The sequence below is a fragment of the Toxorhynchites rutilus genome, chromosome 1 (assembly GCF_029784135.1).
Source record: "Toxorhynchites rutilus septentrionalis strain SRP chromosome 1, ASM2978413v1, whole genome shotgun sequence".
NCBI classification, from domain to species: domain Eukaryota; kingdom Metazoa; phylum Arthropoda; class Insecta; order Diptera; family Culicidae; genus Toxorhynchites; species Toxorhynchites rutilus.
Window position 1 is genome coordinate 71,686,639 of NC_073744.1, and position 13,946 is coordinate 71,700,584.

Here is a 13,946-nt window from a genome sequence, read left to right on the forward strand (position 1 = left end):
TGCTCGACAATGAGATTAATTCACGTACACGGTTTCTGGTTATAGATACTGCATCAAACCTAAACTGAATTTTCTGTCCTTTTCCTTCTCGAATGTTTACATTTCTGTAGTGCTTTTTGACCATCTTCATAGCTATCTTTATCGCACTCACGAAGAATATGAAATAAAAACTTCACCTGCGAATGACGGATCTCTATAGTAGCAAGTCCGAGCAAGAATAAGAACATCCCAAAGCCCATAAGGAGAACAGTTGTAAGTTGCTATTCGTGGCTACTACCTAGAGAAAGATAACTTTCCGTTGCGATTGAAGTTCGATGCAGAGTACGCGCGATTGATAACGGACCATATTGCAGGGAATATTGGATTTAGAGGAGTTCTCAGGTTATCAAAAAATAACTTTCCTCCGTCCCGATGAGATTCCTATAAAGCGTACGCGCGATGCATAATATCTTCAGGTTCAGGTTTCTAGAGGAGTTCTCTCGGATTCTCAGGTTTCCAAAAGATAACTCTCCCCTTCCAGATTAGAGTTCGATATATCGCCGGTCCGATTAGTTTTAGAGTTCTTCTGGTTATCTTCACAGGTTTCCTAATAATAACTCTCCGCCGTCGCGAATGGAGTTCTATAAAGTGTGTACGCTATGAATAACACCAGGATGATTGATTTTCGAGAAGTTCTCTCGGTTACCTTCTCAGGTTTCCCACAATTAATTTTCCATCTTTGCGATTGGATTTCGATGGTCGATGTATAGCCGATCCAATTAATTGTACAGGTTTTCCTTTTCAGGTTACCTAAGAATAATCTTTCCCGCAGGTTGTAACACATGATATTTTCGGATTTTCATTTCATCAAATGGTCGATTGATGTAAACGGAAGGAAGATTATTTGGTTTTTATATTCAAATCAATTAAAAATATGGAGCACATTGACACTATGATCTTCTGAGCTTTAGAATGATTTGGAGGACCTATCACGTCTGATGTTAAGACGTTATATAAACTCAAAGCCACCATAGCACGCGGGCTCTATGAACCATTTTGGGTATTATTTTTATTGTTATGGACATTGTAGATCAATTGGTCTGAACTTCAGAATGTTTTGGAGGACCTAGAATATATAATATTTATATAAACTCAAAGATATTGTAGCACATTGCTGCTTGGTAAGGCACCACATGCATTGCGCGCTAACCGTATTTTCGGATGTTTAAGCAGGAGAAAAATAACACTGAGAGTGCGTAAGAAAAAAAAAGATACACTTTGAATCGATCGAATGAAAAATGTAAACAAAACAAAATTGGCCAAGGAATAGGAGGGGTGAGGAAGATATAATGTTTATGCGTAATGAATATATTTTACAAAAAATTGGTAAAATGAAGCAACCGTATACAAAAACTGGATAAAACTGGACAATATTTAAAAAAACTGGAAGATTTCAGGGTTTAACTGTTTAACTGGATCAAGGAAAAAAAACTGGAAGAATCCAGTTTAAACTGGAACATTGGCAACGCTGGATGGTGGTGCTTGGCCACATTCTATCATCGGACGCCAAGCAGGAAAGACACTATCTTGGGATTGATTTTGATCATAAGAGATATCGCTGCATTTGCAGGAGATGAATGCGGTGCGATACCGCAAGAGGGAGAAACAAGTGATGTTATTTCTAACACACGTGATGTCCGACGGTAACTCATGGGACGTTTTCGGATTACAGACTGCCGCGCGTTTAGGTTTTCATAAGACTGCTTTTATTTTCTCTCTTCACTTACCAACTAACTTCGGTGTATGTATTTATGTTCCCATTTTCCGTCCCCAAACTCAAGCCACCAACGATGTTTTCAAAATAAGTTAATGTCAACCATGTGTTTGACAAACAAATGTGCGTTGCAGCGTGAGCAAGGTTATACCCATGTCGAAAGTAGGAAGTGGTTCAGAAATATCAAATGTGTTCTGCAGCGTGAGCAATTCTATGCCCATGCCGAAAATATGGAATGGGTCATAAACATACTGCGCATGCTGTTTGGGTACAATTATGTAAATACGGAAGGGGTATCGAATAGGCTTCGACCTTGTGTCTTATGGCCTAGTGAAGATTGTCTGTTAGGCAGTAATTTTAGATGTGCATGAATAAAATGAGTTCACGTAATTATAAGAAAGAAGAAGGGTGAGTAGAAATGCTACAAACAGAAGCTTCTATCGAAGTGTGTTCAGAGCGTTGGAAGCGTCGTGCCGAGTGAAGAAGATGGTAGTTGCGCTCAATTTGATTGAATGCTGGAGTTTTTAAACGGTTTTATTTAGCTGTGACATGTTTGTCTATAGCGCTGTACCAAATAATTGAAATTTGACCCCCTTCCTGTTGACAGATTGATCCGAAATTTGTAACACATCGTTATCTCTGCAGTCATTATGAAACTGCGTATTTCATGATCATCAAATCCAAGATGGCGGGCGCTACAAAATGGCGAATTACATATTTTATCAAAGCCCCAAATGAATGACTTGACTAGTAGAACACAGTTATTCATGAGGAATGCAAAACCAAATTATATCACGATACCAGACGTTAAATTCCTATTACGATATGCTTGCCATCAAGTGTGTGTGCGTTGCCCGCTGAACAATAAACCCTACAACATTTGCATTGCGTTTGAGTGTTTAGATGCAAATACGAAACAAATCGAAACAATCAAAAATTGTCGTGGGCTGAGGATTTATTCTATCCTATCAATTGTTTCTTTGGGGCTGATTCTGATGCGCGAATGAGAAGTGACAGCTCGGAAAAATTGTCTCACTCAATTTCCGAAGGCGACTATGGTGAGATTTTTACCTTGAATGAACTCTCATGAACACTCACTCAATTCTCGTGGGCGATTGCAGTCAAAAAACTTGTCATTTTGTGACTTTTGAAGTCGTATCCTCTTTTGTTATCGACTAGTACGAACAATGGAAGCCAAAAAATGAGTGCGATTTGCGTCTCCATTTATGATAGAATTATATATTTCAGGTTACGTGTGACAAATCGGAAGCAGTTTCAGGAGTTGATAAGGAGGATTGAGAAAAATCCTATTGTGACTAGGAACCTCAAATTTTCTGAGATATAAAAAATGTCGAAGTCCACTTTTGCAGCCTAATTTTGTTATCCTTATATTATTCTACTTTTATCGCTTTTACTCTAGAACTGCAGCTTCAAAGATGTAGGAATAATTACCCGACTCATATCAATATCACTTGTTGATTTTGGCCGAACAATGTACTCCTTACCCGAAGGCATGGGAACGCGAGCCCATTGTACCCATCCTTTGCTTCCGGATCGTAATACACCCCTAAAAATGAACGAATTTGATTATAATAAAGAAGTTGCTTCCTATTATCATAATTCTTACTTATTAGCCTCGGTGAACGGTAAGCCCTTTTTGCTAGTACTGCTCTGACCCTGTGGGTCCGGCGAGGTTTTACGTTTTTTGGACATCTGCTGCAAGTCTCGTTCCTGGCGTTCCTCATGTGATATCGCTTTGAAATCGGTGCTCAGGTTGAATATAGGTCGAGCCCATTCGGATATCAATTTTCCAGCGCGCTATCGGTTTAGTTTGGATTCTCGAGGGTGCTTGTAGAGGTACATCACGGCCTTTTCAATTCCTGGCTATTTGAGATAGGACTTTTCAATACAAGGAAACTGAAATCCAAACATTACTTAATGGTAGTCTAAACACTGCAATCTCTCCGACAACCTTACATCGAAAAGAAGTTCCAGAATAGATTCTCGAATCTGCAAACAAGGCAACGATTTGTTCGGTAACGGAGCTTATTAATCCGTCAAAACGTTTAGTACGTTATGCTCGATGAAGGCAGGCTGAAGATCCTTCGTGATCAGCTGGGACATGGCAAACTTGAGATGGTAATTTTCTTGTCTACTGGCTTATTCTCTTTGTTGAGTTGGCGATCTTCTTCAGCTGCATGTCATCATCTATCCAAAAGGCGAAACTGCTTATTAACTATGGATAAAATTTAGCTTTTGGAATTTTATTAAATGCGATAATAAATATATCTTACCTGCATGGCTTTTATGTGAGGAGACTATAAAATTAAAAACCTTTTCAATGAAACTTTTAGCGTAAATATTACGGAATTAGCACCAGACACTAAATCAAAACACGAATGCAGAATCAAAACACACATACAATCATATTAATGCAAAGGGACTATGCAAAAACAGATTTGCAAATATATTTTTGACGTAGGACTACGTCTTTCATTTCTATACCGGGGTGTAAAATCAAAGTTTCGAAAACGAAAGCGTTACGCCGGACACCGAGATTTTGGGCGTTAATAGCTTTTAAACAACTGAACGAAATGGTATGATACACACTTCATTCGAAAGATAAAATGTCTACGCGTTATATACTTGTTACTTTTTCATCCAAAAACTTGTTTCAATAGCCTTAAAATTGCTTTCAAAACAGGCTATTGAAATCACCAATCGGTATATAAGCGAGCGCCGCTCGTAAACCCACTCAGTTATAATTGAACAGCGATTGGAGCATGTTGTCGCTGTTGTGGTGAAGCTCTCCGTTTATCATGAAAGCGCGGATGAACGGTGTCATCAAGAGCCTGTTTGTGCACCTCAGGCCAGAAGAGAATCCATCAGGAGGAGAGTGATGCCACAAACGGTTCTCCGGGAAGAGATCGGAGCAGCCGCCACACACACACACATACATACACGCGCGGAACTCTTCGTTTGGGTGCCATTCAGCATCGAAAAAATTCCGGAAAGTTTCAATCGTTCCTGAAAAATAATCTGAAAAATACATTCATGCGAAAGAGTTTATTTTAATGTTTTCTAATCATATAGGGTAAATGATCTTGGTTTGTCCAATTTGGGGTGTTTTTACGCAACTAGTAAAAGCAAATCGATTTTTCTTCATGAAAATCACACATAATCGATACGAGTTTGGGTTTGTTGAAAAGCCCCAAGTCTCTAGTTGCTAATACTACCATAAGATGTTGAAATTATTCAAATTTTTATGTTTTTTAACGATTTTCCTTAAAGAAGAATTATGATCATGGTTTGACCACCTCTGATCATGGTTTGCCCAAAAAAATGATCATGGTTTGTCCGGTTTTAGAAAACTCCATTTTTGAATGAAAACATTCGAATTCACAATTAGATGTTGCATTTATCATTGCTTGAGTTTACTGTCATCATATTGATTCATTCATAATTTAGGCTTTCTTCAGAATATTGCTTTTTCTTGAGCATTTTAGAAGTGTTCACCTCAACACAATCAACACAGAAAAACCATACTTCTGCTATGCGCGATGCACACCATAAACAAACATAAACAAACTGCAGCGCGCCAAGCGGTTGCCATAGAAATCATGTGGACAAAACAACATTATTGAATTGGACAACTCATGATCAGAATTGAGTTCATCAAATTGCGTTAATTTAATGGTTTAGCTATGTAAATCCGATACAAATGGTGAGCAAGCATGATGTTTACAATATTTATAAGTGTTGTAATCCAGAAAAGGTCTGAATACGTGCCAAATAATCATCTGGTGATCGATTAAAAGTTAGCTCGAATGAGGGGCGCATTGACACAAATAGAAGGTGTATTTTATAATCCGTTTTAAAGGATGTGATTTCGTAAAAATATACTATCAAACTACTATAAATCATGTAAAAGGCAATTTCATTTATATGTTTCGAAACATTCGAAGGCCTTATTTGTCACAGGAGCGCTGAATTAGAGCATTCAAAAAAGTGGGCAAACCGTGATCATATTTCCGACTGGACAAACCAAGATCATTTACCCTAACACAGCGACCAAATACCTGTGGTTTTGTGATTTTTCAATCAAGTGGTGGTTATCGAGTTAGCATTACCCACTGGTGGTGGACTTCGGGAAGAATCCGGTAAGATACCGCTGCTGCAAAATAATTTGCCAGTTCCCCTTGGCATTGAAAATAACATGCAAGCGAAAGAGTTTATTTTAATGTTTTCTAACCATATAACACTGCGACCAAATACATTTGGTTCTGTGATTTTTCAATCAAGTGTAGTTAGCAGGGAAGCTTCTGAAGATTATTCTTCCGCATCAGTAGGATATTTTCGTATCCAATATTAGATGCATAAAACCTTGTACCTTCAACGTAACGCTCTCGTTTTCGAAGTCCCCCAAATATTCATTTTTTCATTCATTCAGAATGGATTCAGATTCAACAACACTAAATCAACGATAGTCCTACGTCACCATTGCGGTTATACCATAGATATAACCTGATATAACCCACTCCCTGTTTTTTGACGTAGGACTACGTCTAACCGGAAGATATAGGGGGTGAAATGGAAATCTAGGCACTGAACAAGTAGGAAAAAATGCAAGATTTGGAACGCTTATAACTCGAGCATTTCTCAATAGATCGCAAAGGATTTTGCATCAATTGATAGGAAATATATCTACGCATCTATCATAACGAATAACATTTCATTTTTCTTGAGATAAATAATTGAATAATTGTGAAATATCAACCATTGTCCAAATACACTATGTGCCCATTTTTGATTGGTCCATTTTGTGCTCCTCAAATCGTACCGACCAAAACGGGCAACCAGAGCAGCAGCGAAATAGAATGAAGCACGATTGGAAAGGAAAAAGAAAAAAATGAGGGAAACATTGGTCGCAGTCTCACACATGCGTAATTCTCGAGCCAGCCAGTCAGCTTAAAAATCCCCTCTCCGCTGCCGTAACGATCATTCTCATCCGAACCGTACACCACATCGTTTCGCATCACCTCACATCAACAAACCAACACAAGCAGCCATGGTTGGATATGGCAAAGGAGGAATAGTGAAGGGAAAGGCAAAATCCCTCTCGAACCTTGATCTGGAGTTCCCGCTCGTGTTGATCTGGAGTTCCCCGCAAGGGTAGCTAGGCCGAGCGCGTTAGTACCAGTGTACCAGTCCACCTAGCCGGCGTTATATAGCTTCGGCCGCCGAAGTGATCGAGTTAGCTGGCAAAGCTGCTCGCGACGATAAGAAAACCTGCATTCGGAACAGAACACATTCGGTTCGGTGGACATCAAGACAACAGGCAGTTGCAGCGAGTGGCGAGTGGCAAACGCAATCGCAAAACGGCATCAGGTAGCAGAAGAAAAAAGTTTGTTTATACAAACTGCTTTGGTGGCAAATCCAGAACAAGGCGGCATCGAGGGCGTTCGAAATGGTTTTTTTCAAAACCACGAGTACTAAGTTTTCTAAATTGGAACCATTCCATAAAACAAGGCGCTTTTCAGGGCCATTAAACCTTCCACAAAAGAGTTTAGGAAATAAAGTTCAATGCTTTCTAAAACATTATCCAAAATAATAATAAAACACAAATTGATGTTTTCATAATTTGTTTGCCAGGATTTGATGAGTATGTGAATTTGGCAGTTGTTCTGAGCTTATTGATAGTTGGGGACTTTCCTGATTATTCAATTTTCACCAATTCTTAAATTGTTTCGAGATTGAAAGTACAGTAATCTACAATTAGTTCGACATTTAGCTAATTGGACGGACATGTAATGTGACTTATTTAGTTGGACATTTTTGTAAACATAGAGATCCAAATTATGATCCCACATTGAAAGTCGACACTGTACCACTGTCATCGCAAATGTTCAATTACAGGTTAAAATTACCTCCAATCCGACACTGAGTAGTGGTAATGCGACGTGTCATTGAATGTAATTTACTGTAAAATATGTCACAAGCTGGATGGGAAGAAATTTTCCAACTGTGAAAGCTGTGGCGAGTGACAACAAATCGCTAAACAGGAAGGTTTAGCCGAACAAGATGGGAATATCGAGTGATAACAAAAACACAACACCAAAGGTTCTTTTCAGAACCATTAACATATTCATAAAGAGTAAACAGTAAACTAATTCATTTTTCAGGTAGATAGGTAGGTATTCACGTAGGTGAAGAAAATAAAACAATATATTTAAAATATATATTTAACAAAAGCTGTCCCCTTTGCATAGTCCTACGTCACTCCGGTTATGTCCCCGACATTACCCACCCGTCTTTTTTATCTTCTTATACCAGTGATATTACTTTTCATTAATTATAATAAGAGGAAAAAATTTATAAAGATGAACGAAATTATTCCCTGTACATATTTGTAACAAGGAATGAAAATTTTTTAAATCAAAAAAATATATATATTCATAAAATACATTGAATGCATAGAGCCTTTGCAAAAACACAAGCTTTGGCATATATTTCAATGAACACTGCACCATTTGTCATTCATTTGGTATCTCACTCCGAAATGAACCTCTCACGTAAGGGCAATCGCCTTCGGCGATACGGTGACCTAAGTCATGTGACTTTGAGGAGTTCATTGCTGTCACATTCCATTCGCGCCAGGGGTTAGACATCAATTGAATATAGGCTACCCAAAATCAAAATCAATATGGCGTCATTTGTTTATCAACATATCATTTACTAAGATTGAAATCGAAAAATGCGCTGCTTTATTCTAACTGCATGAGCGATTTTCATATTTCGGTTTCACATGGAGGTGTTCACATTTAACATGGAGTTTAAAGTTAGCCACTATTCGACTATATAACCGGACCGAATTGTAAACAACAGTAATTGATTGAACCAAAATGTCAGTGAACCGCAGCAATATTGGGTACACTGGCGATATGAGGGATTTGACGTTTTAGTCGTACCCCTGATTCGCGCAGGAGAATCAGCCCCTTTATTTTTGTGCATGAAATGTTGGTAATTCTTGGATCTATGATCCATGATATTCGAATAATGGACACCCCTTGGTGTAGTCCTACGTCTCTCCGGTTATGTCTACGACATTACCCACCCGTCTTTTTACATTTCATATCATAAGCTAACCCTCTAAGTTGTGTTTCACAAGTTATATTTATTCAAAGAAAAAGAATGCATTCTAGGAAATTAATTGTCAATTTTATTTCCTTGTCTTTGCGTTGAATATTTTTCAATTTTTTTCTGATAAATCTTTTCTTCTAATTTTACACATGCTTGCTCGATTTCGTAATTTTTTGAAACTAGCATTACCCATTGGGCTTCTAGTGATCTTAACTTTTCACCACCTTGAGTTTGTTTAGATTTCCTTTTCCAGTTGACATCCTGAATTTCTTTTTTTAAAGCCTCCAACCGCACCTGTGCCTTAGCTTGCATTGCAGTTAGTACCTCTAAATAAGATTTCCACATTTCACAGCCGTATTCCATCATCATGTCAAGGTTTATTGCTCGTACTGCTTGGTGTTCCAGCTGGGCCATAGAATTGTCAACGCTTTCGGTCCATGCTGATACCTCAGACATTTTGCCCGCAGGTGGAGGAGGGAGTTCATAACGCTTCATGCTTAGCGGCTCCATCGGAAGTCGATTCTGTATTCGTTCAAATTCAGCCGCCATCATCTCTGTTTCGAAAGCGGTCGTATTCAAAGCTGGTAGATGCTCTAGGTAATTTTTAGTAGGACGATATCTGCGACATTCCTCCTCAACCATTGCGATTGCCTGTGAAAATAATTCATCGTTTAAAGTATCCAAATGTGGTCAAAAAAATGAACATGTTACCGCCTCTCTCACTCCAGAATCATCATATCCAAGATCAATGTAGGGCAGAGCATCAACAAGAACTTCCCCGGCCATACTTACTCAATTATAGTAAGTAAACTTTTTCACACCGGAAAAATATATTTTGTCCAGATAAACGAAATAAAAAAACAAGAAACAAAGGCGATGAAAATGCTGTGTTTAGTGTTTGTGCCTAGTGATCCCCGACAATCGTTCGATTAATCGGTTAATCGAATACTTCTTACTTCTTACAGAAATCGATTATTAATCGAACGAATACTGCGCAACCAATAATCGAAGCGAACGATAAGTTTACGTCAATTAATCGATCTAAACCCAGAGAAAACAAAAACGTATGGCTGCTGCAGTTTTATCCTGAAATTCAATCATTATCTTTAATGCTCCTCTGGGATCGTGAACGAAGTTCAATTTGTGAGTTTAGAGGAGCGTAAAAGATAATAGTTGATTTTCAGGCGGAATGAACGCTTTTTTGGTTCCTGAGAAGAACCAGCCCAGAAGGCTGAATGTCTCAAAAATAAAGAATAAAAAAAAACTTTTTTGATTCCAGGTCTGGTCTAACTAACTTATTTCGCTCCGTGTGACGATTAATCGATTAATCGATTATTTGGGGCGATTAATCCTATCGAATAACAAAATGCTGAAAAGTATTAGATTAGCTGATGAACGATTAATTCAAAAAGTCGGGGATCACTAAGTTCTACGCGACTTTTGACAAGTCGCACGGTGACCAAAGTACATAGAATAGAAGGTAAGGGATATTTCCTGTGTACACTGAGAGAAATATTTAGTAAATATGACGAATTTTTTGGTAAATATTACCAATTCGTTAGTCATTTTCGACCCTACTAATCATTGGTACATCCTACGAAAAAAAATTGGTAGACACCAATGCCAAACGAAACTATGGTTTATAAGTCCAGTGTTGGCTCAATTTTGACCCAACAAAATCGATTCGTACGTTCAGCGTTGGCTGATTTGTTGGCCCACTATCGGTACAATACAAGTGAAATTGATGGTTCTCATTTGTAATTGGGATTAGGGATATTAACAATATGTTTTGAATATATATTTCAAAAGCTGTGCTGAAATATTTTTAACTCTATTTAATCATTGAAAAGCTTTTCCAGTAGGCTTTTAACGAGTGAATGTTGTATTACAGCACTCAATTGCATGCTTTTTCAAGCATCCTCATCGTCTACAGCTTAGGCAGAACCACATGGTTGAAATACAAAAATTGAGTTTCGTTATGAAAAAGGCCTTGAGTGCGGCAGGTGTTTTTCACCTGAAAATGAAAAAAAGATGCACAGTCAAACTGATAGACTATATGCAGGATACGAAGTGGAATCACGCCGTTCGGAGGAAACAGACACCGGAGAATATGATAAAGAACTTGGAACGAATTAAGAACACGAGGCGTCGTTGTTAACGTTTTGTTTTACTCTGAATGTTGGTACAATTATGATTGAAGCAATATAGTCACAATGGTAGATAGTGCGCGAGCTTGCAGCACACTGTTAATAATAGAGAGATGAATCGTTGTATCGCCTAACAAAAACTTAAAAAGAAAATATAGAATTAACTTAACCATTAAAAAGAATATCCAAATACGCCAAAAATTCATATGTCAAACAATAGAGAGTAAAAATACAAACAAACATACAAGCCTTCGCAACTTACCGCCTTCGTAGAAGTTTGATGTTAGTGACAGTTGGACTCTCAGTGCTTCTCATATATCCACCTCGTCGTTCTCGCTACGCGACCTGAATCGCAAATTACATCAATTCATCCTCAACTTCGAAGGTAATTTGAAGATGGAAATCGAAACCACGTCGTACATACTCGGATCGAAACACAAATCCTCGATAATGCATGTCGTACGCTCTTTGCTCTTCTTGATGTGGTTCTCGTTGATCACGGGTGCCCCTATCGCGAATACGTTGCCAAATGCAACAATCGCGTTCAACAAATGAAATAGCTTGATTTCTACAAAATAGAACGAGTTGTGTAACAGTGCGGCAAACATTTAGAAAATAATTGAATATTCATCTATTTTCACTGGTAATCCCGATGGAAGCTACATGTATGTTGTATGTTTTTCACTCGGCCACATTATAGCTTTGAATCGGGGACCTTTCTTTTCTGTTTTCTAACATCTCTCCCTTGGAGGTCAATGTAAGTAAATTACTCCTTCGCGGCGGAATCTTGTCCGAGGGGAACATGCATTGACAGTAGAGGCAGTTGACTTGGTTTGGGCCTAGGTAGCAGGTGGATTTTTTCTTCTGCTGTATCGACGTTTGATACGTTTGAATCTTCTGTGTCGCAGTTGTTGCTCTTGCACCGGAAGACACCAGCCCCTCCTCGTCGCTTGTGCAGCGGAACATCGGATCTGCTGTAAGAAAAATATTCTTATTCATAATATATAAGATCTTTCACAAATCTAACTACACAAAAAAGTTTACCTAAAATAGTTATCGTACACCACGTTCGTACCGTTATCTTCGCCGACGGTTCCAGCAAGGAAGCGGAGGAAATCACTTTGGAGCAATTTTATACACAAAATGACTCTCCGTTAACCCCCGGACGCGAATTTTCTGTTGTTGAGTGACCGGATATGCTCCGAAAATCGGGCTTTGATGGTAGGGTTTGTGGGCTGCTGGTAGTCGTCGCTGAGTGCCATCGCAAAGAGCTGCTTTAGAATGTTGCTAGCCGTGATAAGCGAGTGCGGACGCTTCCCGCTGTAGTTGTTATTATTGTTGTGGCGATGTGATTGGAACTATCGAACAAATTGTCCATCAGCTGGTGAGAATTTTGGCTGCAGACAGTGTGTAACTGAAACAGCACAGACGATCTGCGTTGCTGCTACTGCTCCTCATCCGAGTCGATTTTGTCCGAATTGTAATTTTTCGTTTCCTGACGATTGTTCGGTGCTTAACAGTTGCTTCACGCTGCTGGCGGTACGATTAGCCATACTGATACCCATCGTTTCCTGGGACGACGAGTCGATCGAGGGGCAATTCATTGCTGCCGCTGGTTGTGATCTGTTGAAAACGGAAGATGTGTAAACATTAGTCGGAGCATCAATCAAATGTCATCATCGCAATGCACGTGGATTTCCGTCGTTTTTAGCCTCCAGTGATAAGTTTGTTCAAAAAACATTTCACTCCTTATCACTTATCAGCTTTTCGTTTTACGCCCGCGTAAAACATTCGTTATTGTTTTCTGCGGTTAGAAACTGAAAACGAAAAATATTTAGGTAAAATGAATCATAACAAAACATCATTTACCTCCGAATCGATTCTCTTCCACTAGAGGAATGGCGATTGCACACACAGTTGCTAGTTATGAACATACTAGAGATTACTTATGCTATGAAGTAAAATTTACGAATCATTGGTAGGGATGTAAATTGTATCTGACATCAGTTTTACAGAATTTTGGTTATATGTACAAAAATGTGTAAATTTTACCAATGTTTCAACTACTAAAGATTTGGTAGCTGCATTTACTAATGGTTTTCTCCAGTGTATACACACGGAGAGCGCATGTGTTACACACACAACGAAGTTAGTAATAAGAAATCCTCAATTAGTTCGAAGTTCTGAAGTTTTTTCAATATTTCTCGATTTTAAAAGTTCCAAAAATCCTGAAAAGAGACAAAATCGCAAGTCGTGCCGACGGTAAATACGATAATGTACCGCTTTTTTCAGTGAAGTAAGTTTTTATGTGGTTTTTTATCGATTTCATACTGAACAGGTTTTGTTTACTTCAGCGAAATGTTGAAGTACCACGTCCCGCGATGCCGGAACAGAATAATTTCGAATGAGATAAACTAATCGGAGATGTTTTCAGCTATCCCATGCATTCGCTCCATGGATCTGGAACGGGAACGACACTTGTTGGCGAATTGGCGCCAACGCGCCGCTACTATAGTTCATTTTCAGCCAGCACACAGCAACCCAGTTCCGACCAGCATGGTTCCTATGGTTTCGACACGGTTTCCATGGTTTCCATAAAAACACGGAATAGTAATGCTCGAGAAAAAAGAATAGTTCATAGAAAAAGGCACGAGCGAGAGCAAGTGAACCTCGCCAGTTGAGGTTGAAATTTAATTAACATAGTTGATCTAGATCCTATACTATAAAATATATATAAAATGTGAATTACATGAATTACAATATAGTGAATTAATATTAATCTAACTTAACCTATGCAACTATGAAAAGTAAATTTCATTACTTAAAATAATTTGTTGTCATTCCTTAACCTATTGTATGGTATAGAACTTGGTATTCGGATGATCGGACAGAAACTCTAGTTAGTA

The 13,946-nt window shown here is 38.6% G+C and overlaps 1 protein-coding gene and 1 pseudogene across 1 annotated transcript; both read right to left on the reverse strand.

The window, feature by feature from the left end:
- Positions 1-2,741: 2,741 nt before the first annotated feature.
- On the reverse strand, positions 2,742-8,797 carry LOC129782522 (protein IWS1 homolog; annotated as a pseudogene).
- A 152-nt stretch (positions 8,798-8,949) lies between these two features.
- LOC129762052 (pre-mRNA-splicing factor SPF27) lies at positions 8,950-9,813 on the reverse strand. The gene is made up of 2 exons (XM_055760031.1): positions 9,605-9,813; positions 8,950-9,544 (listed from the first exon to the last, which is right to left on the reverse strand). The coding sequence occupies exons 1-2, from the start codon at positions 9,677-9,679 to the stop codon at positions 8,960-8,962; spliced, it is 660 nt and encodes a 219-aa protein (XP_055616006.1). The 5' UTR covers positions 9,680-9,813; the 3' UTR covers positions 8,950-8,959.
- Positions 9,814-13,946: the final 4,133 nt, after the last annotated feature.